The following is a 27,278-nucleotide window of genomic DNA, read 5'->3' as shown; positions in this document are numbered from 1 at the left end:
AAAATACACAATTAAGTCAACTTTTACCACCTGAAGGTCTGAATTTCCAACTATCCATCAATACTTAAATATATGGAACATTATGCAATACAATTTTATATCTCTTTATTATTTTCCTTATAGATTTATGTCATTTCTATGTACTTGCGTATCTATATGTTGGACCCGGCCTTGTGGCGTGGCCCATTCGGACCCGTAGCGACATCAGACTATCCTCTAGCACGTTTTGTGTGACAAACATTGATACCTCTCTTATGTTTTGTCTTTCTGTTTGTTTGTCTCTTCATATCATCAGAGTAAACTCGTTCCTCTCCCCATATTTAATTATTTTATTTGGCGGAGTTCACACTACTCAGTGTATTTTGATTTTTTCACACATTAGCCCTCGGTTGGGTGGACCTTAGCGAGTGCACACCACCGGGGCTACGCACATCCCCCTCTGGTCCTGACGAAAGCCCGATTAACAATCCATGAGGCAGAAACATGTTGACCGCCACGGAGTGAACCAGGTCTTTTATTTTTTTGACCCTCACTCCTTTTTACTTCTTTCCATTTAAGCAAAATTAATAAAGTTTCTTTTTGACTTGATTGGTTATTTTAAATTCACTTTCCCCACACAACCAACCCAGCTCCGCAGTAACCTGGCGTCGCAGCACACTGGGATGACATTCGGTCGTCCCAGTGGAAGCCCAATGATGAAGCATGTCACCAACCAGGTTGGTGAGTGAGGGCTTTTTTCATACCCACTGGGTATTGTTCCAAAGTGGCCAAGCTTACTTCCTATGAACATAACTGTTCACAGGGAATCTGAGGCTCGTTGCTCGATTGATTGATGTATTACATTGACTAGAGTGCCCCCTACTTCATATTGTTGTACACTGGCTTCATTGTTTATTGATATTCTACTGAGGGGACTAGCCGTGTTGATCCCTTCCTCTCCTGTTGTTTTTGATAGTTTAGCAGCGCACAGCTGTGAGAGACTTTGCTGTTTCTTTTCTTTTTCCCCCCGTATCTGAGGCGGGGTATTTTCCTGATCCTCCCGGGATTGCATCATCCCTCCTGAACCCAGACGGTATGGCCTCTCTTGGCCTTACTTTCTCTGACTCTGAGGTGGATGCTATTCTAGCACGCCCCTCACTTTTTGCGGACCCATCCATATCACAAACAGTGACATATGCTAGCGAATGGGAACAACTCTCTGAGTTGAAGAAAAATCGAATCCGCACAATTCTGCATGGCACTATCCTTACGGAGTACTTACGGACCAACACGGCCCCAAGGGGCTTATTAGTGACCAACGCCCCACGTATCTTTCTGGAGGATGCCACCTTCAGAAAAGATTGGGCTATGATAGCATGGCACTGTACTCGAGACTGGTTAGTCTTAATCATTAAAACAGCCGTCCGACTATCTGAGGCGATTATGATTGAGATTACTCAAACTGAAACACAATTTAAAGCCACACTCACTGGTTTTAAAAGACGACTTGATGAGCTGAACAAAGACATCAATGAGTACAAAGATAACCTCACACAGAGCAAGGTCAATCAATTTCAGAAGGACCTTAAAAAATTTGAATTCAACAAAGTATACCCCTACGCTGACCCGGCCTTTGTGTCCGCACGTAGAACTGAAACTAACTCCTACGGGACAGATGATGACTCCTCTAACAGCAGCGGCTCAAGCAGTGGCAGCTCCAGACCATCTAGAAGGGGCAGACAAAGAGGAAGGTCACGTCCCTTCCCCAATCAAGCGCCTTGGGCAACCTTTCCCCCACAACAAGGTGCTATGGGCTCACATCCTATACAATTCCATTACCCATTTGGCCCGCAGATGGGTTGGAATCCAGGGTATACCTCCCCAATGTACCCCCCTAACCCCTTCCCACAGCCCCATTTTTTAGAGAGGGGCCAAAGGGGAAAAGGCCGGCGGAGAGGGAACAACCAAAGAGTACACTGGGCACAAGACGATCCAGTGGGCAACCACACCCGGAGCAAACAAGCTCAGGAACTGCAGGCCTCGGGACCGAGCACTTCGACAGCCTGATCGTTAATCTGTCAAACAAGACACTGACAGACCATGAGAGATCGGTTTTGGAAAAGGGATTGGGCTTTGTTCCATCAGCCCGCCCTGACAAATTTCGCCTTCATTGCGAATTGGCAGCATTCTTTAGGAAGCTTAAATTAAAAGCTTTCTTTGAAAGTCGAGCTAACGATGGTGTTGACTTGGACGTAGGGGATACCCCCCTCCGACCACCGTCTACCTTTAATCCCCCTCCACACACCATTCCTGTGGAAATCACGACCTTCGAACGAGCAGTCTTCACCGAAATTGAGCACACAACCATCCCCACTACCTTTAAGAATCTGAGAGCAGAGGAGTATAGAGCGATTACCTCTCTCCGTGCGGACACCACCCTAACTATCAAACCCGCAGACAAGGGGGGCGCTGTCGTGCTACTCAATACTACCGACTACGACCAGGAATGCCTCCGCTTATTGAACGACCGCCACAACTATACACCACTCCCCAATGATCCTTCTGAGGGGCTCAAAAGCGAGATCCTAAGTGTGGTCGATGAGGCACAAACACAGGGTGTCATTACCAGAGCTGAAGCACGGTTTCTCACTGAAGGCCCAGGGAAGATCCCCTATTTCTATACACTCCCCAAGATCCATAAAGAGAGAGTCCCACCACCTGGACGCCCCATTGTCTCGTGGATTGACTCTCTTCTGGAACCCCTTTCTCGGTTTTGTGACCACTTCCTAAAACCACTGGTCCAAAAATCGACCACCTATCTAAAGGATACAAAGGACCTTCTGAAACTACTTAGCAACACCACATGCTCAGAACACACAATACTGGCAACATTGGACATAGAGAGCTTATATACAAGCATCCCCCAGGACGAAACCATCAGGGTCCTGGAAGAATCACTTGACTCGATTCCCTGGGAATACAATACAACGAAAGAGTTCGTGATACAATGTGCCACTTTGGCTTTGAAGAGAAACTTCTTCGAGTTCCAGGGTCAATTATTTCTCCAAACCACAGGTACTTCCATGGGGAGTACCTTTGCTCCAAGTGTAGCTGGACTGTACGTCTATGCTTTCGAACAGAAGTTCATTCTCCCGACCTCAAACCCTTATCGCTCTTCCATAGCCTTATGGAAGCGATATATAGATGATGTGCTCCTGATCTGGCAAGGTAGTAACAACACCCTCCAGTCTTTCCTCCAATGGATCAATACTCTGAACCCGCACCTGAGGTTCACACATACATATGACGACACTGAGGTTGTATTTCTGGACGTGGTAATAACCAAAGTACGAGGATCCTTTCAAACTAGGACCTATTACAAGCCCACCTCAAGGAACAATCTCCTCGAATTCACCAGTTTTCACCCACGTCCTCTGAGGGAGAATTTACCCTACGGACAATACCTCCGCCTACGACGGAATTGCACCACCTTGAGCGATTTCAAGAGCCAATCTCAGGATCTAACAACTAAACTGAGTATGAGAGGGTACCCTTCACCCCTTCTCTCCAGAAGTTACAAACGTGCGAGGAATCAACCAAGGGATGTACTCCTAACGGACTACCCTAAGGATACTGCGTCTATCCCACTTACCTGTGTCACCACCTACTGTACCCTTTCTAACCAACTCAAAAAGACTATTAATAAACATTGGGGTATAATCAACAGCGCCAATCGCAACTGGGAAAAACCCCTCTTTTCATTCAAACGCGCACAAAGCCTCCGCAACAATCTGGTACACACACGACCACTGATGCCACGAGAGACCCCACATAGATCTATAACGGAAGCTTGGGGCCTCCCTAAGATCACTGGGCATTTTCCCTGTTCTGACTGCAGTGTATGTCATCTGACCACACATAGCAAAACCCTCGACCTTGAACCCAACAAGACCTGGACCCAAAGAGGTCACACGAATTGTAACACTACGAATGTGGTCTACCTCATTACCTGCCCCTGCGGTCTACGATACGTAGGGATGACGACACGGAAGGTGAGACTCCGGATATGCGAACACCGGAGTAACATTAGGTGCAAACGCACTACAACCAGAATGAGTGAACACTTTCTCTCTACCAACCACACTACCAACGATCTTAGATGGACAGTGATAGAAGAGATTTCAAGTGGTAACAACATCCCTAAGGTGCTTTTTGGAAGGGAACAGAGGTGGGTGTACCGTTTGGGGACTAACCTCCATGGGCTGAATGATAATGTTCCTTGGGTCAATATCCTTTAATTGCTCTCAACCTATCTGAATATCGTCATCCACTGATTAATCCTCTGATACCATCTTTTGACACTAATTGGTCAATGGGTTGCCGTCATCCTCACTGTTTTAAAGAATACTGTTCTGTACTTCAGGAACATCGTTTGCTCTTTTGCTGAACATGACTAACCCTTGACTGTTCATGCACTTTTCAACCAGGTCCCTCTGACCCCGTGCGCGAGCTCGCAACATAGCCCCATTCAGTAGCACGTCAGTTTCTTTCTCAAGGCTCTGATGCACACGCGCGGGGCAGTGTGCTTGGTTCGTTCATACTCCTGTTTTGTGCCAATAAAGTTTACAAACTCTCTTTCTTCACCTTCGTTGCTATCGTTACCCAGCGCAACGAACTTCTTTGTTTTTCCTTATCGCCGCACTGATTGGCTCTCACTGGGCCAATCAGCGTGCGAGCTAGAGCTCTCTACCCAATCAGGGAGAAGCTCTTTGTCAGCGCCTCACCAGGGATCGCCGTGGGGTCTTTTTATGCAGACCTCCGGCCCGGGTGCATTACTATCCGGACCCGGCAGCAAGAGGCTGTTTAGGCATATCGCGGGTTGAGAGCAGCAAGGGCGTAAGTAATCCAATTCCGCTCCTCAACCAACAAGGTAAGCGAGCCTTCGCTTTCTCACCCGTTCGTGATATTTACACAAACTCCGTTTTTCTTCCTTCTTTTTTTGATGCAGGGTGTGCCATTTTGCTCCCACCCCCCTACCGGGATCCATGAGGCTTCTAACGGACAGGCCTCTCTGTAAGATCCGTCCCTTTTTCTGCACACTGAGCATCGCGTGCAGTTACTCTAATCCCTAGCGCGATTTCTCCGCATTGAGTGTCACTGCTACATTTCACCTGCGATCCGAGAATTGACTACTAGTCACCGTTGAGAGGACAGCGTTCCGTTGTCCTTACACTGATATATTACTATACCTAGGTGCACAGCTTCTCACAATTTTTCGCACCTGTGGTAGACCTAAAGGCACTCACTTGTCCTTCGAGCACATCAGTTCCAATTTGCTGATCTGTAGAGCACGTTTTGTGTGACAAACATTGATACCTCTCTTATGTTTTGTCTTTCTGTTTGTTTGTCTCTTCATATCATCAGAGTAAACTCGTTCCTCTCCCCATATTTAATTATTTTATTTGGCGGAGTTCACACTACTCAGTGTATTTTGATTTTTTCACACATTAGCCCTCGGTTGGGTGGACCTTAGCGAGTGCACACCACCGGGGCTACGCACATCCCCCTCTGGTCCTGACGAAAGCCCGATTAACAATCCATGAGGCAGAAACATGTTGACCGCCACGGAGTGAACCAGGTCTTTTATTTTTTTGACCCTCACTCCTTTTTACTTCTTTCCATTTAAGCAAAATTAATAAAGTTTCTTTTTGACTTGATTGGTTATTTTAAATTCACTTTCCCCACACAACCAACCCAGCTCCGCAGTAACCTGGCGTCGCAGCACACTGGGATGACATTCGGTCGTCCCAGTGGAAGCCCAATGATGAAGCATGTCACCAACCAGGTTGGTGAGTGAGGGCTTTTTTCATACCCACTGGGTATTGTTCCAAAGTGGCCAAGCTTACTTCCTATGAACATAACTGTTCACAGGGAATCTGAGGCTCGTTGCTCGATTGATTGATGTATTACATTGACTAGAGTGCCCCCTACTTCATATTGTTGTACACTGGCTTCATTGTTTATTGATATCCTCTACACCCCACACGACCCGGACTAATGTAGCCTACCCGACCCAGAACCCGGGGTCACCCCCGTCCTCCCCTCCATCTTCCGAACACCGGGCACCCTTCTCCTTCAATCGGCCTCGCGGCCTCCAGTGACCCGGCCCAGTACCCCAGATGGCCGCCCTCGATCCAAGCGCAACCCCGGCCTAGCCGCGCCATACCGGCTGGGGGGGGGGAGAGACAGCTCCTGGCGAGTAGGAGAGGGAGGAGTAGTTTCATTCACACCTGGCCTCTTCCCAAGAGATAGTTTTGATCGCCCCTCCGGCCACCCTGAGGGCTGGCTCCACGCCTGCTGCGTGTCTGGGATCCCTCCCGACACCGCTTTGAAAGGATCAAAGGCCCGCGGGGCAAGGTCCCCCCAACAACCGACCCCCAGGCGCTAAGACCCCTGCCCGTGAGGACTCCGGACATCAAAGAGGAGTCGACCTATAACAAGGGGCGCCCTGGGACCCTTGGCAGTTGAATCCTGGAACAGAACAAGCCCTGCTGACGTGGTCGCGGCTGAAGAACATCCCCCCAAAATCCGACGGAACTCTTGGAACCTTGATGAGCCCTGCAGACAGCGTCGCGGCTCCCCCTGGCAGAGACGGACTTCTGCCTAAAAACATCCGAGCCCTGCTGACGTGGTCGCGGCTCGCCTTGCACCCTAGAGAACTCTGAGCCCTGCTGAGTGACTCGCGGCTCCTGAAAGATTGTCCGACCTCCGACACCCGGACTCGAGTCCTGCAGATTTGGGACCCACTCAAGAGACATTCCGGTCCGGCTGGGCCCCAAAGATCGTCTCGTATCCCCCGGCTCGAGGATTGAGAGCCGTGCGCCGGATACGCTCCCGCATTGACCCAAAGCCTAAGACTGTCCCGCTACCCCTACCCCAACCGAGACTTTGTGAGCCCTTGCTCTACTTGTATATACGCCTCTGCGGATCATAAAGATCCTGTTATCTCTAGATAGAGCATACGTACTCCAGAATCTACGGTGTGGTGTCTCTGTGTTGCCTGGTACTAAATCAGCGTGTACGATCCTAGGTACGAGACCCAGCCCTGAGGGGGTCTCCGGCCAGTGCTCGGCTACTTCTCCCGGAAGGGTGAGGCGCAGGGGGGTCAGGTACCTGTTCTGTCCGTCCCCGAGGCTAGCCTTTCTAACACTGGTGGCAAGCGACGGGATCCGAGCCCACAATCTAGAGATCGTACAACGAACGGCTGACGCACTACCGAACAAAGACGACAGAAAAAACCACCATGAGCACCGCTGAAACCGACGCGAGTGCTACGTTTTGTGTACAGCGATTAGAAGAATACACACACAAGGAGCTGTAACAATTTTGCAAACAACAAAAGATCGCTACCACTGGTCGGAACACCAAGGAAGACATGCAACAAGCCCTGAAAGCCTGGGTGGAGTCTGGAGCCTCCCTTCCCCGACTGGACGAAGTCGGTGAGGAGACAGAGCGGCCGGACGAGCTCAGAAACTTTCCAAGAACAAGCAATAACCCCCAAGCGCAAAGCAACGCAGCGAGTGGGGGCTGGTCCCCGGAAGACGTCACAGACAGGGAAAGGGACCGAAGTCATGAACTAGAAATGGCCAAACTGAAAATCGAAGGCGAGATAAGGCTAGCCGAAAAAAAGCTAGCAGTGGAACAACTCCGAGTACAAGGAGAGCTAGAAGAAAAGAAGTTGCAACGGGAGCACGAGGAAAAAAAACTTCAGCTTGAGCACGAACGCAGCTTGAAAGAAATGGAGTTCCGAGCAAGGAGCGAGGGAGCTCGACCCTCGGGGGGCCAGGAACTCGCACCCCTGGGGGAACCGAAAGTCCACATCCCTAAGGATGTGGTCAAAGAGTACTATCGGAATGATGACATCCAGCAGTGGTTCAAGGCTTACGAGGTAGCCATGACCTCCCACCGCGTCCCACAGAAGGACTGGGGAGCCGGATTGTGGGGGCGATTCCTGAGCGAAGGACGAGACACCCTCCTCGACCTACCGGCCTCTGTGCAAACATCCTACAGCCACATGAAGGAGGCCCTCCTCACGAAATACGGCCTCACCCCTGAAATGTATCGGCAGCGGTTCCGGGACTGCCAAAAGATCCCAGGCACCACCTAGGTGGAATACATAAACTTTTACAGCCGAGCGCTGGAAGGGTGGATCAAGGGAAGCAAGGTAACCACCTTCGAAGAATTGACCGACCTTATTGCCTGGGAACACTTGTCCACAAACTGTTTTGTAGAACTACGCCAGCACCTGCTCGACAGCAAGCTCGCAGACCCGAGGAAGCTGGCCGTCGAAGCAGACCGCTGGGTAAACACCTGGGTCCCCCGGAACCCCGTCGGGGACTACCCTCAGTGCCCCTTGGCCCAGAAACCCCCCACGACAGCTCCCCCAGCCCGACACATGGCCACCGTAACCCTAGGCGAGGAATTTGAGGACCCCGAGGGATGGGAACCTGCAGCCATGGCCCTGGTCTCTCTAGGAGATCGAGATATGATTCCCGGGGCACCCCTACCCGCAAACACCAAGAAGTACCGCCAGCTAGTAAAAGTTAACGGCCACCCGGTGGAGGCCCTTCGCGACACCGGGGCGAGCATCACTGGTGTCCTCAGCCACTTAGTCCAGGCGGACCAGATCATCCCAAATGTCTTTTGCCCTGTGATAGCTTCCGACAACACAGAGTTTGTGTAAGGTGGCCTTGGTACCATTCGAACGGGGGGGAGGGGGAGTAACCGGAACATTACGGGTAGCTGTCCGAACCGCACAACCTGTAGACTGCCTCCTGGGAAACGACCTGGAAAGTTCCCCCTGGAGACAGGTCGAGCGCAAGACCCACCTCAGGATGATGGGACTGCCAGAATGGGTGTGCGCAACCACCCGATCCATGGCGGCCCGACTCCCCCCCCCACGGGGGAGTCGAGGACGAAACCCCCAGCATCACCTCCGTTGACCAAACCAGAGACGACCCTGTTGAATCTCACGTCCTATCCCCAGGAGAAGAGCCCCTCACCGACAACGGGCTCGTCCAGCCCGACCACGCGCAGATCACGGAGTTAGGTGATCTGCCCGAGTTGGCCCAGTGGCGCCACGTAGGGGGCCCCTCCCGAGAGGAGTTCTGCAGAGAACAAGCGACCTGTCCTTCCATGGTCGGACCCCGGCAGCAGGCCGCCGCCCAAGCCGCGGGCGACCAAACAGGAACCCACTTATTGTATTGGGAGAATGACCTCCTGTATAGCTAACAGCAGGCTGCCGAGCTAGGATCAGCCCAGGTGCTGGTGGTCCCCCTACGCTTTTGAGACTTTCTCCTGGGCTTGGCCCATGATGTACCCCTGGCCGGCCACTTGGGCCAGGACAAGACCTACCACCGCCTAGTAACGCACTTTTACTGGCCAAAAATGCGAGCCCACGTAGAGGCCCACTGCAAGTCCTGCCCCACGTGCCAGGCCAGTGGTAAAAGTGGAGGGAAGCGCAAGGCTCTCCTCCAACCCTTCCCAGTCGTCAGTACCCCCTTCGAGCGGGTCGGAATTGACATCGTGGGGCCCCTGGATCCCAAGACCGCCCAGGGTCACCGCTTTATCCTCGTCCTAGTGGACCATACCACACGATACCCGGAGGCCATCTCCCTCCGCACTGTCACGGCCCCCGTGGTGGGCCGGGCCTTAATGGGGATCTTCTCCCGGGTAGGGTTCCCCCTTAGAGGTCGTGAGCGACCGGGGCACCAATTTTATCTCAAAATATATGAAATCCCTGTGGCAACAATGTGGAGTAGCTTACAAATTCACTACCCCTTACCATCCCCAAGGCAATGGCCTAGTGGAGCGGTTTAACCGGACTCTGAAGGGATTGATCATGGGTCTCGAGGAGCCCCTGCGGCGTAAGTAGGACGTCCTTCTCCCCTACCTCCTGTTCGCCTACCGGGAAGTCCCCCAGAAGTCCTTGGGGTTCAGCCCATTTGAATTACTGTATGGGCACCCAGTCAGAGGTCCCCTGAGCCTAGTCAAAGAGGGATGGGAGACAGCACCCCGGAACCCCCCGCAGGACGTGTTCCGGTACCTGTTGACTCTCAGAAACCAGACTCGGAAGTTCCGAGAGCTGGCCGAAGCCAACCTCGAGGCAAGCCAGGAAGAAATGAAGCGCTGGTACGACCAGAACGCCACGCTGGTCGAGTTTCAGCCCGGCCAGCAGGTCTGGGTGATGGCCCCAGTGAAGCCGTGCGCCCTCCAAGATAAATGGACCGGGCCCTTCAAAGTGGTCGAACGGAAAAGTCAGGTGACATACGTGGTGGACGTCCAGTCCCCTCGGAACCCCCTTCGGGTCCTCCACGTGAACCGCCTCAAGCCTCACTTCGTGCGGACGGAGTTGAGCTTGCTCCTGGCCACAGACGACGGGGCGAAAGAGGAAACGGAGCCTCTTCCTGACCTCCTGCGGGCCAAAGAAAAGGACGGCTCCGTGGAGGGGGTGATCCTCGCCCCCTCCCTCACACCCCAACAACACGAGGACTGCCGCCGGTTCTTGGGCACTATCGCTTCAGAGTGATGCCATTCGGGAAGAAAAACGCCCCAGCCACCTTTCAGAGACTGGTGAATCGAGTCCTGGCCGGGCTGGAAGAGTTTAGCGCCGCCTATCTGGACGATATTGCGGTATTCAGTTCCGGATGGGGTGAGCACCACCAGAGGGTCTTGGGGGCCCTGCGCCAAGCCAGCCTCTCAGTAAAAGCCAGCAAATGTCAGATTGGGCAAGGATCGGTGGTCTACCTGGGGCACCAGGTCGGCAGCGGGCAGGTCGCCCTCCTCCAACCTAAGATTGACGCCATCCTGGCCTGGGAACCACCAACTACCCAAACCGAAGTCCGCGCCTTTCTGGGCCTCACTAGTTACTACCGGAGATTCATCCAAGGTTACGGCAGCCTCGTAGGACCCCTCACGTCCAAAAAACAACCTAAAAAGGTACAGTGGACACCTGCCTGCCAAAAGGCGTTCGACGCCCTGAAACTCGCCATGTGTACGGCCCCTGTGCTCCAAGCCCCCGATTACTCCAAAGAGTTTGTGGTACAAACCGATGCTTCCGAGCAGGGCATTGGGGCCGTCCTATCCCAGCTCAATGAGAAGGGCTTAGATCAGCCCGTGGCCTTCATTAGCCGACGGTTACTGCCCCGAGAGCAACGATGGAGCACCATTGAACGCGAGGCGTTTGCCATAGTCTGGGCTCTAAAGAAACTGCGACCCTACCTCTTTGGAACCGGTGGCTCATGTAGATGAGGGGGGAGAACCCCAAATTGCTACGATGGTCCATCTCCCTCCAGGGGATGGACTTCACAGTAGAGCATCGCCCTGGCAACGACCACGCCAACGCTGACGGCCTCTCCAGATTCTTCCGCCTCAGCGAAGAGAACCCCCAAGAGGATGGGTAGTTCTCTCTGGCCTTCAGCTGGGGGGGACGCATGTTGGACCCGGCCTCGTGGCGTGGCCCATTCAGACCCGTAGCGACACCAGACTAACCTCTACACCCCACACGACCCTGACTAATGTAGCCTACCCGACCCAGAACCCGGGGTCACCCCCGTCCTCCCCTCCATCTTCCCGACACCGGGCACCCTTCCCCTTCCATCGGCCTCACGGCCTCCAGTGACCCGGCCCAGTACCCCAGATGGCCGCCCTCGATCCAAGCGCAACCCCGGCCTAGCCGCGCCATACCGGCTGGGGGGGAGAGACAGCTCCTGGCGAGTAGGAGAGGGAGGAGTAGTTTCATTCACACCTGGCCTCTTCCCAAGAGATAGTTTCGATCGCCCCTCCGGCCACCCTGAGGGATGGCTCCACGCCTGCTGCGTGTCTGGGATCCCTCCCGACACCGCTTTGAAAGGATCAAAGGGCCGCGGGGCAAGGTCCCCCAACAACCGACCCCCAGGCGCTAAGACCCCTGCCCGTGAGGACTCCGGACATCAAAGAGGAGTCGACCTATAACAAGGGGCGTTCTGGGACCCTTGGCAGTTGAATCCTGGAACAGAACAAGCCCTGCTGACGTGGTCGCGGCTGAAGAACATCCCCCCAAAATCCGACTGAACTCTTGGAACCTCGGTGAGCCCTGCAGACAGCGTCGCGGCTCCCCCTGGCAGAGACGGACTTCTGCCTAAAAACATCCGAGCCCTGCTGACGTGGTCGCGGCTCGCCTTGCACCCTAGAGAACTCTGAGCCCTGCTGAGTGACTCGCGGCTCCTGCAAGATTGTCCGACCTCCGACACCCGGACTCGAGTCCTGCAGATTTGGGACCCACTCAAGAGACATTCCGGTCCGGCTGGGCCCCAAAGATCGTCTCGTATCCCCCGGCTCGAGGATTGAGAGCCGTGCGTCGGATACGCTCCCGCATTGACCCAAAGCCTAAGACTGTCCCGCTACCCCTACCGAGACTTTGTGAGCCCTTGCTCTACTTGTATATACGCCTCTGCGGATCATAAAGATCCTGATATCTCTAGATAAAGCATACGTACTCCAGAATCTACGGTGTGGTGTCTCTGTGTTGCCTGGTACTAAATCAGCGTGTACGATCCTAGGTACGAGACCAAGCCCTGAGGGGGTCTCCGGCCAGTGCTCGGCTACTTCTCCCGGAAGGGTGAGGCGCAGGGGGGTCAGGTACCTGTTCTGTCTGTCCCTGAGGCTAGCCTTTCTAACACTATATATTTATTGCTTTACTTCTACTGTAAAAAGAAAAGAAAGTTACACTTGCACCACTCTGTTTCTCATCCTATACCTCTCTAAATATATCCTCTACCTCCCCTCTCTGACTCATCCCAAACATTGCTCTATATAGCTCTATATTACTATGATCTTCCTAAGAACTTTTCTGGACTTTTCCCTCTTCGATCCCTCCTTGACTCACCCTAAGCCTCATTTTACTACAATGATCTACCTAATAACCCTTTCCAGTATCTTCCCTCCTCTATCACTCTTTGAATCATCTCGGACCTCACTTCACTAATATGACCTCCCAAATAACACTATCTAGACTCTTCCCTCCTCTATCCCTACTTTTTCCTATTCAATCAAACTAACAGACTCACTCATCAACCCTCAAATTAACAACTTACACTCCCCTATACTAATCCTTTGGGTTCCAGAGTAGCGTGCTGCTCGCAAAAAAGTGCCTTAATGCCTCATCAGGTGTGGTCAATACTATATAAATACAATTACAATAGCTCCACTTTGAGTTTTAGCAACTCAAGAGACCTTTGGGTGAAAGCTGCGCTTTATGAAAGGTTTATTTAACAATAACTTGGCAAGTGTACAGGTGCTCATGAGCAACCTCCTAAACAATCCCAGGGTTAATCACATGACTACTGATAACGGGTCGGAGTAGACTAATTGTACTCATGTTTTTATTTAAAAATGTCAAATGCCTAGCTTATTACGCAAGTATCCGAGCTCTGGCATGGTCCTAACCTAGGAGTTCTTTATCTCCAGATCTAAGCTGGTACTCCGGTTGTAGTACAAACCAAGTGTCTGGGGAGGGAAATCAAATGCTAAGTTTTAATATAAGAATACACATACTTTTTGAAAATGTCCCGAAATTGCATGTATTACAAATCACTCTTAGCTGCTTAGGTCAGGTTACAGGGGAGGTGGAGGGTGGGTGTGGGGGTAGGTGGGTAGGGTATATGGAAGGGGTAGGGGTTGAGTGGGTAGGTGGGGGTGACTGGGTGGGGGTTAAGTGGGTAGGTGGGGATGACTGGGTAGGTGGGGGTGGGTGGTTGAGTGGATGGGTGGGTGGTTGAGTGGGTGGGTGGTTGAATGGGTGGGTGGGTGGCTGAGGGAGCGAGCGGGTAGGTTGGGTGGGTGAGCAAGCAGGTGTGTGGGTGAGTGAGTGAGCGGTGGGTGAGCAAGTTTGGGGGGGTGAGTGGGCGTGTGAGCAGGCGGGTGAGGGAGATGAGCAGGCGGGTGAGATGAGCAGGCGGGCGGGTGAGATGAGCAGGCGGGCGGGTGAGATGAGCAGGCGGGCGAGGGAGATGAGCAGGCGGGCGAGGGAGATGAGCAGGCGGGCGAGTGAGATGAGCAGGCGGGCGGGTGAGATGAGCAGGCGGGCGGGTGAGATGAGCAGGCGGGCGGGTGAGATGAGCAGGCGGGTGGGTGAGATGAGCAGGCGGGTGGGTGAGATGAGCAGGCGGGTGGGTGAGATGAGCAGGCGGGTGGGTGAGATGAGCAGGCGGGTGGGTGAGATGAGCAGGCGGGCGGGTGAGATGAGCAGGCGGGCGGGTGAGTGAAAGGGGCGGGTGAGTGAGAGGGGCGGGTGAGTGAGAGGGGCGGGTGAGTGAGAGGGGCGGGTGAGTGAGAGGGGCGGGTGAGTGAGAGGGGCAGGTGAGTGAGAGGGGCGGGTGAGTGAGAGGGGCGGGTGAGTGAGAGGGGCGGGTGAGTGAGAGGGGCGGGTGAGTGAGAGGGGCGGGTGAGTGAGAGGGGCGGGTGAGTGAGAGGGGCGGGTGAGTGAGAGGGGCGGGTGAGTGAGAGGGGCGGGTGAGTGAGAGGGGCGGGTGAGTGAGAGGGGCGGGTGAGTGAGAGGGGCGGGTGAGTGAGAGGGGCGGGTGGGTGAGAGGGGTGGGTGAGTGAGAGGGGCGGGTGGGTGAGAGGGGCGGGTGAGATGGGTGGGTTCGAGGGCGGATGGGTTCGGGGGTGGATTTTAGAGCGGGTGGGTGGGAGGGTGAGCGGGCAGAGGGTTAAGCTTGTGAGCAAGTGGGTAGGTGTGTCGGTGGGTGATTGAGTGTTTGAGCGAGTGGGTGATTGAGCGAGTGGGTGGTTGAGATGAGCGGTTGGGTGAGACGGGCGGGTGAGATGAGCGGGCGGGTGAGATGAGCGGGCAGGTGAGATGAGATGAGATGAGCGGGCGGGTGAGATGAGAAGAGCGGGCGGGTGAGATGAGATGAGCGGGCGGGTGAGATGAGATGAGCGGGCGGGTGAGATGAGATGAGCGGGCGGGTGAGATGAGATGAGCGGGCGGGTGAGGTGGGTGGGTGAGGTGGGTGAGATGGGTGGGTGGGTGAGGTGGGTGAGGTGGGTGAGGTGGGTGGGTGATCTGGGTGGGTGGGTGAGATGGGCGGGTGAGGTGGGTGAGATGGGCGGGTTAGGTGGGTGGGTGAGAAAGATGAGTGGGTGGGTATGAGCAAGTGGGTATGAGCGAGTGGGTACGTGCGCAAGTGGGTAAGCGGGCAGGCGGGTAGGCAGGCAGGCGGGAGGGTAGGTAGGCAGGTAGGTAGGCGGGCAGGCAGGTGGGTAGGTAGGCAGGTGGGCGGGTAGGCAGTTGGCCGGGCGGGTAGGCAGGTGGGCGAGTGACGGGTGAGAGCAGGTGGGCGGGTGAGTGGGTAGGCGGTGAGCGAGTATGGGTGGGTGAGTGGGTGGGTGGGCAAGTATGGGCAGGCGAGTGGGTTGGTGAGTATGGGCAGGCGGATCAGCGAGTGGGTAGGTGAGTACTGGGCGGGCAGGTGAGCGAGCAAGTGAGTGGGAGTGAGTGAGTGTGTGTAGGTGTGAGAATGGAGGGTTTTACCACAAAACATTATTGGAAGTTTCTGTAGTAATACGTTCATTTTTAAGAAAGTGGGATTGTAACGTTGATCAGGAATATTTACAAATGAAAGATCTCTTTTCTAAGGGGAAGAGACATCTGGGGGTCGTCCACCTAAGAAAATCAAGAAACATTAGCCCAGTATCATTGTTGAAACTTCTATTTGAGCCTGACTTGGTTTAGAATTCAGTATTATTTTTATTTAAAACTACTCTGAGGTTTGGTGTTATGGATTGGGAGTTTTCATAAGAATTAGTTTTACACATGGGTGGTAAATGGTACATTTTGAAAAATTCTTGTCAATACTATTGGCCAATAACGGATTGATTTAACTATCCCTTTACTGGGGCAGACAGGAGTTGAGCTTCTGTTTAAAGTAATTTCACAAAAGGCTGTGGTTATTGATGTCTTCATATATTTCCTTGGGCCAGTAACATTGATGAAAAACGAAAATTATTTTACATAGAGTAGGCATTGGCTCCACCCACAGAAGTATTATTCTCTCACCTCAGCCTAATGGCTATTTAGTGCATCATTCCACCTTTCAAGAAATCTTTCCACTGGAATGCAACAGGGACTATTTTACATCTGAAAAGTACACTCAGTCCTCACACTGCATCATATGCAATTATTTAACACAATATATTTATAAGCATATATATTCTGTACAGAAAGCAATACTTTGAGTTAGCACATGCACTAGGGCAGGCTTTAATGTGGTAATTAACATTTGTGCATGCAACATATGTCTACATTATGTGTGACTGCCTGGGTTTTAAAGCAATGGCACATTAAAGCCAGACCTATATTCCTTTGTGGTTTTGTCTGAGATAGTTTAGCTGTTTCAAGAGCAGCCGATTTACACTGGGAGAAAGAACAGCTCTTCTTTGCCATAGCTGAAATGTAAATCTGCCCCATGTTCACCTCTCTCTCCCTCCTCTAACACTGAACGCCACTACATTCTATTCCTGCACATCAACTATGCATCTGCACTCGCTCTGCTCAATCCCTCGCATTCTGGCTTTTCTTTTTCTTCTCTATCACATCCACTACTGACTTACTTCCTCTCTGGCTGCTGCCTACATTGTCTCGTTGTAGTGTAACCACTTCCATCCTTAAACCCCATTATCTGCTACATCTTTATCATCCGCACCTCTTTTCCAGTCTCCAGGTCAGTCATACAAGCTACCCCTTCTCAGTAACAACCACCTTTTACTTTCCCTTCTCTCACTACCACTGGTTAGTACTGTTGTAGTCCTAGCCCGTCAGTGTTTAAGAAATGTTGCAGTACCCTAGGACAATGCTGTCAGATAGAACTTTAAATTATAAACGTACATGATGATAAGAGTTCGAAAGTTGTCAGTGTGGGCCTTACACGTGCTGTAAATGTTCCGCAAAAATCTGTAAACAAACACCAATTCTTGTAGACAGCCAGAGTATTCACTAAGCTAAACAAGCATTTGTAATGCAATAGGTTTTGCATTACTGATAGTTTGAGTTATTGGCGTTGCAAATAATAATGCAACGCCAATAGCTCATACTTTCAGTAATGCGAGACCTAGTGCATTGCAAACGATTGCATAGTGAGCCAGGAACCAGCATTGTATGTCTCAGTGCAGTACCCCAAGCTGCTCCTAGAGCTCCCTAGTGAGGAAGACACCAGCACTGCATGTCTAGGTGCAGTACCTCAAGCTGCTCCTAGAGGTCCCTAGTGAGCATCATAAACTTTGAAGATATGGTAAATCCACCCTACCCATAATGCATTGCATGCAAGACAGTACCACAAGTACACTCAAATAGCTATGCCCATATATACAATTAGAATCTTAGTGTCAGGGGCTGTCCGGGACTATGTCAGGAACACAGTCAGGGACTTGGGCAAGGGCTGGGAACGGGGTAGAAAACGTACACAGAGAGGAGTACAGCGCTGCCCAGGATCACACAGGAAGGATGGAAGGGATCCAAAGGGGAAGCCTGTACGAATGAACAAGATGCCTAAGACTCAGAAAGGAAGGACACTCCAAAGGCAATTTAGCATTCAGACTAACTACACCCAGGACGGACGTGCAAGACATATATATAATAAAACATTAACAATAAAGGGGAGTGTGGGGCAAAGCACTCAGGAGCTCCACATGGTAAGACTGCAAAGGCAGGGTCTGTGGAACTTATACCTATGGTGATGTTATAAATGCAACTCAAAAGACAATACTCACAGTGAACAAGAAACACCACCTAGGTAGTCAGCTGTGCCCACGGATCTTGGCGATCAAACAGGCACACGCAAGGCAGTAACAGCAAGGGGGTAGAACTAAACACAAGCACAATAGACAAGGAGCTAGCAAGGAGGAGTGCTCCACAGGAAAGGAAGGAAATCACAGGGCACTCTTGGCAGAAAGCAAGTAAACCTGCAAGGTAATAGAAGCAAGACAGTAGAATAGAAAGACAGCAAACTAGGAACTGGAACCAAGGAAAAAGGATGAATGGCAGGGACTGGAAAAGGATATACAGAAGGGGAGCCTCCAAGGGTGTACTAGAATAGTGCAGGTTCAGGAATCAAGAAAACAAAGTAGCATAGAAGACAGTGCTGGGGCAAGAATAAGAATTGAGCTAAGGCTCAGGAGTCAAGGTAGCACTGCAGGCAGTACTGGTTCAAGGAAACAGGAAATAGCTACAGCTCAGGAAACAAGGAACAAGGATTAACTATAGCTCAGGAATCAAGGAATATCAAAAGCTAAGGGAGCACTGTAAACAAGGATCGGTCTCACCGGTACACAGCTACAATGACCAACACTGGGCTGGCGGGAGCTGGGGCTTAAAAGAGCTCACATTAGTCATGTGCATCAGGTGTGAGCAGGCTAGCAGCAGCCAGCCACAGGGGAGCTGAATTCCTCCACCCATTCTTGGCCTGCAGGGGTGGAGACAAAGCAGTGAGCAGGGGATTATAGGTAATGGAGTTTCCAGCATGAGCAGACTGGCTTCCACAAAACCCGGCATGGATTGGGAATGGATGTCAATTCCTAAATGATGTCCAAATGCCTGAAAGTCAGGATATGTATACTGGGGAGTGTCTGGAAGCTTATTAGAATACTGGAAAGCCCCACAATTCGGCCCCCTGGTGGCGGGAACTAGAGCACAGGGAATGAAGTGTGACACTTTGAAATGAGACAAAAGAATTATATTAGTTCTGGATTAGGTTAGGTTGTACTCTATGTGGAGCTGATGAAGGGAAATTTGTATAAGGTCTAATATAAATGTGAGATGTGGTAGGTGCAGTACCATAAGCTGCTCCTAGAGGACCCTAGTGAGCAAAGCACCAGCACTGCATGTCTAGATGCAGTACCGCAAGCTGCTCGTAGAAGTCCCTAGCAGGCATCAAACTTTTTGTCACACATGGTACTCCCATAATGCATTGCATGCAAGACAGTACCACAAGTACATGCAAATAGTTATGTCCATATATACAATTCGTAGCTTTGAAATGTGACAAAAGAATTATTATATTAATTCCGGATTAGGTTGTACTCTATGTGGAACTGATGAAGGGAAATTTATAGAAAGTCTAATATAAATGTGAGATGTGGTAGGTGCAGTACCGCAAGCTGCGCCTAGAGGTCCCTAGTGAGCATCAAACGTTTGGTCATATATGGTACTCCCATAATGCATTGCATGCAAGACAGTGCCACGAGTACATTCAAATAGCTATGTCCATATATTCAATTAATAGCTTTGAAATGTGGCAAAACAATTATTATATTAATTCAGATTAGGTTGTACTCTATGCGGAGCTGATGAAGGGTAATTTCTAGAAGGTCTAATATAAATGTGAGATGTGCAGGTGCAGTACTGCATTACATGCTGCGCCTAGAGGTCCCTATTGAGCATCAACACTTTGAAGATGTAGTAAATCGACCCTACCCATAATGCATTACATGCAAGACAGTACCACAGTACATTCAATATATACAATTAGTAGCTTTGAAATGTGACAAAAGAATTATTACATTAATTCCGGATTAGGTTGTACTCTATGTGGAGCGGATGAAGGGAAATTTATAGAAGGTCTAACAAACTTGAGATGTGTTAGCGAGTAATGTAACCACTGCCAACCTGGTTTAGGACCAAGTGAGTGTCCTATCTGAAGGCCTTTAAGAAAATAGTGCCTTGAGGCTGTAATTAAAATGTTGGGCTTAACAACACATGGAATAGGGGGTGTGCTCATGTGAGGTTACAAAAAAAGATAGGGAGTTACAAAGGAGGGACTACCAAGCCTAATGAAAAGCCACCATTTACAAAGGACAGGGACAGGAGCCAATTAAAAAGATGAGCAGGAAGTAGGCAGAGCTTTATGCACTGTCAGGTCTCACCAGAGGGGCTGCCGGTGAACACCGACGATGCCAAAGTAAACATCACAATGCCACGGACGTTGGTGGAGCTACAGTTCCCATGAATCAATGGGGGATCACGTTGCTGACTTCATTCCGTTCACAGAAGGAGAGTATTTCATCTCTTCCGGTGAACCAGCGGGTGCCGTTTACTTTTGTCGCTGAGACGCTCGGATCTGCGTGAAGGTCTGGTCAGGGTGCATCTAGCACCGCCTTTGCCTTGTTAGAATTCCTGAAGCGCTCAGCGGATGTGGCAACTCCAGTGGATGTATCTTTGTTCCGTTTGCTCCGTTGGTTCAACCCATTTCCGGGTTCTTGCCGGGCAGACGAGCACTGCTTGTTTTCTGCTCTAAAACCAGAAAGGTGTTATTTCCTATAATAACGATCTTTGTGTTTGGGTCGGGAGGCGGCTGCCTTCCCTACTCCCTCGGCGTTCTCGTGTTGGAGAGTTGGTTCAACTCATGCAGAGAGAACACTTGCCCCAGAATAGACTGGCAGTTTTCTTGGCATTTTCATTTTGATTTAAGAAGTAGCGCATTGTTCTGGATCTTCCTTTGGATCTCCTGTCTGGAGGGTCATTGAGAGTGCGTGACTACTTATGTGGCTTTTGAAAGTTCCTATCCAGTGATGGGAAACGATGACAAACTCTACTGTTGTTTATTCTGAGACATTATCGGACTCTGTAGCTTAAACACTATCCACTATAGAAAACATTGTTGCCACTGGAGTAGTGTATTAACCAATCCTGATTTTAATATCCTTCGTATTAATCACCTTTACTCAGTGCACATGCATTGGGGCCTTCTTTTGTTTTATCTCAATAACAGGGGAACCAGAACCTACCCAAGTCAGCTCTTCACACCTGTTCAGATGCTCTGCATATTTTGGGTAGGTGTTATTACAGGAATAAGGGGAGGGGTAGGTTGATACGGTATACATATACGTTATAACGTGTTGTTTCATCCTTTGATGTGTGTGGCGCCTTGTTTGCCAATATAAGCTGACTAGAATACGGAGGAATTTTGCTTTACAGGTATATAGAAAACACCGTAGGAAACTATAGGCATTGCAGTGTATGTATGTATGTATCTATCTTGCATTACATGGTTGTTATTCTTGTTGCAAGTCTCCTTCCCCGCTGTCCCCATCCTTCCCTTCCACCGCTTGATCAATCCATTGAGTCTGTATCACTAAACCAGACCATGGTGGTCTCAAGAGGTGGACCATAAAGAGCAACATACGACCCTGAGGATTCAAGGCCGCAACATGTACATATCCTGAATACAGCATGTCTCGAAGAGACAGCAAAAACGCTGCCTAGATGAGACCTAAAAAAAGTATAAGCATACATCAGTATCGGGAACAGAGAATTTACTAATCTTAATTTTACTTCCAACTCATGACCAAATATTTACAGACAAAATTACAGTTAATGGAACTCTTTAGTCTAATATTTATTAATGCCCATGCCAGTTCTGCTGCCCCAGCCCTACCCTTATGGACTCTGGTAAATCTGCCCCTTGAAGACTGCAATGCTCTTGAACTGCCGACGTCTCAAAAGTGCTAATCACTGGGTGAGGATTGGTAGTGTTCAGTGTTGATGCCTATGTCGTACGTGTTCTCTGTATAGCAGCGAATTTTGAGAAAATGTCTTTAAACAAAAGCCAAAATGATTGCCATTGTGTTTTATATCAGTTTATGCAAACCAACACAATTAATGTCAAACTCCGCATAATGTCACTTCTATCATAAAAAAGCCAAAAACCATAAGGTGAGCTCTCTGCTGATATGATACCATAAAAGAAAATTCATAGTAAAATGCCTATAAATGGATTCTTCTGTAACTGAATTACTACAAAGATGACAATGCCCATCTGATGTGGGGCTATTCGTAATAGAAACTGAGCAACAACTACAAGTAAGGAGGGCTCGCTTTAATGGTCATATACACTATAGGACACAAGAGGGGGGTCAGTCATCTTTGCACAAGCCCTGATCCTTATGGTGAAAGTATCTTATCTGCTTTCCAAAAACACAGAGAAAAGAAACCTTCTTGAAGCTGAAAGATTCAGCAGGCTTTTCTTAGATATCCATGGGTGCGCATCCTGTGTATCAACAGCTTTATGAGATTATTTTAAGAAACCCTTGTTAGGTCACAAAAATGTCATTTATCCAAGAAAACAGCTTTATGAGATTATTTTAAGAAACCCTTGTTAGGCCAGAAAAATGTAATTTATCCAAGAAAACAGGAAAAAATAAAGGGTACTAAGCGAGGGCGAAAATTGTAGATTTTTTTTCTCTTGGTCTACAAATCCAGAGCTAGCCCTAGCAGGCAAACCCCTCTTAGGCTTCAACTAGGGGGGAAAACAGGACACCAATAAGAAACCAACCTCTAAACTACTAGATGATGCAGCAACACATTTTTCAGTGGTGTTTTTCTAAAAGCAAAATTCAAGGGACTCTTCACGGCATGACATTCAGTAAAACAAAAGTGGCCACTAACAGGGGAAGTTTAACAATAGTTCTCAGTGACCGACTTGAGGACATACAATGAGTTGAATGTTATACTGACTTCTGGATAAAAATGTCTTTGATATAGATTTATTAAATATGCGGAGCAATCCCACCCCAGTGTGGAGACCAATTCAAAAATATTTGAATCTATGAAAGATTCAACGCTTAAGAACTTACACTTTCTCATTGAAATTACGATTTTCGCGCAGAACTGTCAAAATCATAACTAATAGCTCAGAGTCACATCATTTCAAAAGTAAGATTATCTTAAGTACTCTTTACATGTTTTAGTGCACTTTAAAACAAAGTCAATGTAAATTGCTTAACTATAAGAACACATTTAAAAAAAAACATTTAAAGACAGTATAATATTACTAAAATAGAGGTAAAACATTAAAACATTTTATATGCTTCCTATTTTGCTTTATAGGTGTGGTTGGCCCACTGGATACATTGCTCTTCAGGTGGCATGTGACAGCATCCAGAAGAAAGACAAAGAGTAATGGCAAACACCGCCACACAACTAAAGGCAGCCCGCCACACCAACCAATGGGAGCCAGCCCATTTTGTTTCTTTCTTCACCGTGGAAGAGAGATTTTTTATCAAGTTTCATACTAGCCACAAACTTAATATCCCACGCAACCCTCCCCTGCCTTAATACTAGTTCAACAGGGCGGGGAAATCAAAGTGGGTAGCTCTGATGGGCTATCACCAAAATAGAAGGAATAGAATACGAACGAAAACCGTGAAACTGCTCTCAATTCTGCAAAACTAGAGCCTCAGTCTTACAAAAACTAAATGAATGCAAATTAAAGTACACATGAAACCAAGTTCAAGCAAAATATTTAATGGAATAAATTACATCTTTACTGGTTTGGAGTAACATATACTGTGTGGCAGTGGTTAAGAATGTGCTACACATATAAAGACACCAAGTTTAGGAGATCTCAAGATCTGATGAGGTGGTTGTTAAGAGAAATAAGGATGTTTCTCTGACAAATGTGGGATGCTGTAGAAGATTAATGTCCTTGAAAAAAGGATGGGACAAAACATCACTTCATATTGCACAATGTTACAAATGTGACATGCTTCATCTGTGCCGGTCTCTTACAGATGCCGGGTTCCAGTCAGAAAAGGCTGTATTTTGCCCATCGAAGAATGTTAACAGTGTCATGACCTCCATGAATAAAAACGCTTCTTTCTCTTTCATAACCAAAAGAACTAGGAAAAGCCATATGGTGTAACAGCTAAAATTCATGTCATACCTGGCACTTGCATTCCTCATAAGCGCCAATCTCTAACTATGCACAGCTATACTTAACAAACTAAAGTTAACATGCCTTTGTTATAAGGTGTATAAAAAAAACTGAGGAAAAGTGAATGTCCACTTTTAATAGGCAAAACTGAGTGTTTTACTGTTGCCTTTCAAGTGATGGGGAAAATGTAAGAGCTCTCACTCTGTGGCCAAGACGGAAATCAGGTGGATGCATTCCTGGAGCGCTCCCTTCTAACCGCATAGAAATTACCAATAGATTACACAGGATAGAAGGAAACTGACGCTGAACTGGTGAACCCACAAGATGATATGTACTTTACATAATTTTTCAATCACATGTGCAACACAGGCTTGTTGTTGGTTCTGGGTGATATTTTCACATGCAGAAGTTACCACCGATCTCTGTATGAGAAGGAGAGGTTACTAAAGTGAGGACAGCAAGAGGGAGGAATGTAGGAAATATATTCTCAAGAGAAGTCAACAGGGCCATAACGCACATCACAGTTGTGGCATGGGCCAATAGTGTCAGAAAGAAAAGCTTAGTGTGGGAGATGAAGCAAAATTGAACTGCGGTCAAACTTTCATAGTCTTCACCAGCAGATGTACAGTAATGAGCCACTGTGGCTGCTGAGCAGAGGACACACAAAACAGAAGGCAGTTTAGAAAGGACCATTATAACTAGAGCCAAGTCAGAAGAGTACAACACAAATTTCATCCATTAACCAGAGGTTGTAACTACGGGAATCTTTAGTATTATGAGCCGGTTTGGATAAATGCCACACCAAAGGTTAAACAGTGAAGGAAATGTGATGGAGATATACGGAAAACTGGCTGGTCGACACAAGCAGCACTTTCTTCCCTGCAATGACTGCCAGAATCCCATTTCAAAACCCTCAATGCTTTATTTTTTGGTCAACTCCTTTTTTATCTCCATCCCTTCCTGTGCATTGTGGGGTCCCTCAGGGGTCGGCATTAAGTCCGACCCTTTTTAACATCTATGTGACCCCACTTGCCAGGCTTATTAGATCTTATGGGATGGAGGTAATCTCCTATGCCGACGACACGCAGATATTGATGTCTTTCGCCTAACCTGCCATCTCTGCTGCCTCCAATTTTAGACACTGTATGGAGGCAGTTGCTCAATGGATGATTTGCAATTCATTGAAGCTTAATGGCGAAAAGACAGAAATTCTGGTGTTTGGAGGAAAGGAGACCATCTGGTCGGCGGACTGGTGGCCCATTTCGCTGGGTGAGTGTCCGTTACCCACTACATTGGCCAGAAACCTAGGAGTCATGATTGACCCTACTCTGGGGATGGGTCAGCAAGTAAAGAGAACTATTTCCACTTGCTGGGGTCTAATAAACATCTTACGGAAGATTAAACACTATCTGTCCCTTCAAGCCAGAAAACAAATTGTTATTGCTTTAATAGGCTCTAGACTTGATTATTGTAATGCCTTATATTTAGGCATTAACAAGGGCTTGTTATTGCGACTTCAAATGGTGCAGAACGCTGCCGCCAGGTTTGTATTAGATTTGCCTAAGCGGGCCTCTGCTTTGGCTGCCAGAAAGACACTGCACTGGCTCCCAATTGAGGCCAAGATTTCTTTTAAGTCTCTGTGTTTGATTCACGGGGCTTTGGCTACAAATAGATCTGGAGACCTAAGGGACCTGCTGGCCCCCTATACCCCTTCCAGATCCCTCCGTTCTGCGAATAAATTCTTGCTATCAGTCCCCCGGGTTCGTAGAGCTAAGTGGGGGGGCAGAGCTTTTTAAACTTTGGCTCCTAAGTTGTGGAACACTCTACCAGCAGAAATTAAATTCCTTCCCTCAAAGCAAGCCTTTAGGAGGGCCCTTACGACGTGGCTATTTGCCAAAGCCTACCCTTAGTTTTGATCTGCCTTTTATGATTTTATTTGGTTAGGCTCCTTGATGCCTTCGGGCTTAGTTGCGCGTTTATAAATTTTCTTTCTTTCATTCATTCATTCTCCTAGACAAACTACAGGAAGAAGAAAAAGGAATGGAAACTGTGGAAACAAATATGACACTGAAATGAGGAAAAGCGAGTGTAGAAAGAGAGGAGGGGTCGAGTATCAAGTAGAATGAAAGGGTCTCTCTTACTTACATTCCTGTTTGAAGGTGAAGTATTCTGTGAGGTGTCTGCACTCATGGTTCCCCCGCAACAGGAACAGCGTCTTTGGATGATTAATCTTTAAACTCCACAAGTATAAAACGCACTACAAAGGAAATTAAAAATAAAGGTAACATCTTTTAACTACAACAAGGAAATCTGCAACGAGGTATAAATGAAAGCCAAATAGATGCTGCCAACATATTTTCCTTAAATTAGTCACTAAACGTCGGCGTACATGCCTCAGCTGAAAAAGCAACAAACAATATTAAGGACATCCTACTGTAGAAAACGAACTTTAAAGAAGACTTTAATGTCGCAGCTGGAGAGTGACAAGGCAGACAACTCACTGTGGTACCAGCTGTTAGGCACAGTCTCTTTCTACCGCATAATTTACACAGTTCTGCTAATGTAGCATTTTGTTTAAGAGATGATGTATGGAGGCTAACTTCGTTTTAACCTTGCAGTGTCAAGGTGCTATTTATAGTGAGAACTTTGGGCAACTAAAATGGGTCTAAAACACATTCAGCGTTATTATCTAAACCACTCCTATTGCACACCTTGATTTAGAAATACTTAACAAAGAAACCAGAAGGATTTGGGGACTTTCATTTTCAGGAATCGGAGAAAGCAATAAAAACAAGACAATGCAATAGCAAGTTTTGAGCGAATCAGAAAGCATAAATATATAAATAAACAATAAGAAAGTGAAGAGGAAAGAAAACATAATTTGCCATCTCTTCATTGAAGTCAAGGTACATCCAAAGGTTGGGAGGGTCAACTTTTTTTCTATGAACTTTCCTATTCTCATCCATTCTTACTGTTCCCTTTTCCTCCTGAGTGTAGATCTGAGTATGTGTGATCTAAAAAGGTACAGCATTCCATGCTATTTATCACCGATGCGTACTATCTTCTTTACAGGATTAAAGTAGAGCGATTGATATGTGCCATAAGTAGTAGGTGGGAAGCAGTATCGAAAGTCTACAGTTTTAGATTCTGGTTATGTGCTATAGCTAGAATATAACAAAGTCTCTGGTCCAATCTCGCTTCTTAATTCTGTCAGTGTATTTGTGTCTGTGTGGCTACAGTGAATCCAGGGCCCCAACACATTTGTGATGTACCTGCACTTCTCCTGTGGACTTCACAGGTCTTGACAAGATTTATCAAGAAGGTAGTGACATAAATGGCAACAAAAGATGAAGGTAACCCTTTTGCAGAAGGTGAGAATGATGAATTTCGGAGTTGTGACTTTCAGCTAGACATGTACACTATGAAAAATTTTAAAGCCATGAATTTGTGTCCACTGTCCCTTTACTCCCCTGCTGCAAGATCTTTCACATAAACATCCATGATTTGTATTACTTTATAAACAATTGCCCTACTCCATACATTTACTGTTGT

General features: G+C 48.6%; 1 protein-coding gene across 2 annotated transcripts in view; it reads right to left on the bottom strand.

Annotated features, from left to right (window-relative positions):
* The window catches only part of PPP3CC (protein phosphatase 3 catalytic subunit gamma), a 653,177-nt gene that overhangs the window by 375,020 nt on the left and 250,879 nt on the right, over positions 1 to 27,278 (bottom strand). For both annotated transcript variants that reach the window (XM_085633979.1, XM_085633980.1), the window contains exon 4: positions 25,872 to 25,983. In XM_085633979.1, coding sequence (XP_085490105.1) covers positions 25,872 to 25,983 — 112 coding nt within the window. The remainder of the gene's footprint in view (positions 1 to 25,871; positions 25,984 to 27,278) is intronic.

Source organism: Triturus cristatus, chromosome 11 (assembly GCF_964204655.1).
Source record: "Triturus cristatus chromosome 11, aTriCri1.1, whole genome shotgun sequence".
NCBI lineage: Eukaryota > Metazoa > Chordata > Amphibia > Caudata > Salamandridae > Triturus > Triturus cristatus.
The sequence above is the reverse complement of the archived record's forward strand: the minus strand, read 5'-3'. Positions and strand labels throughout refer to the sequence as shown.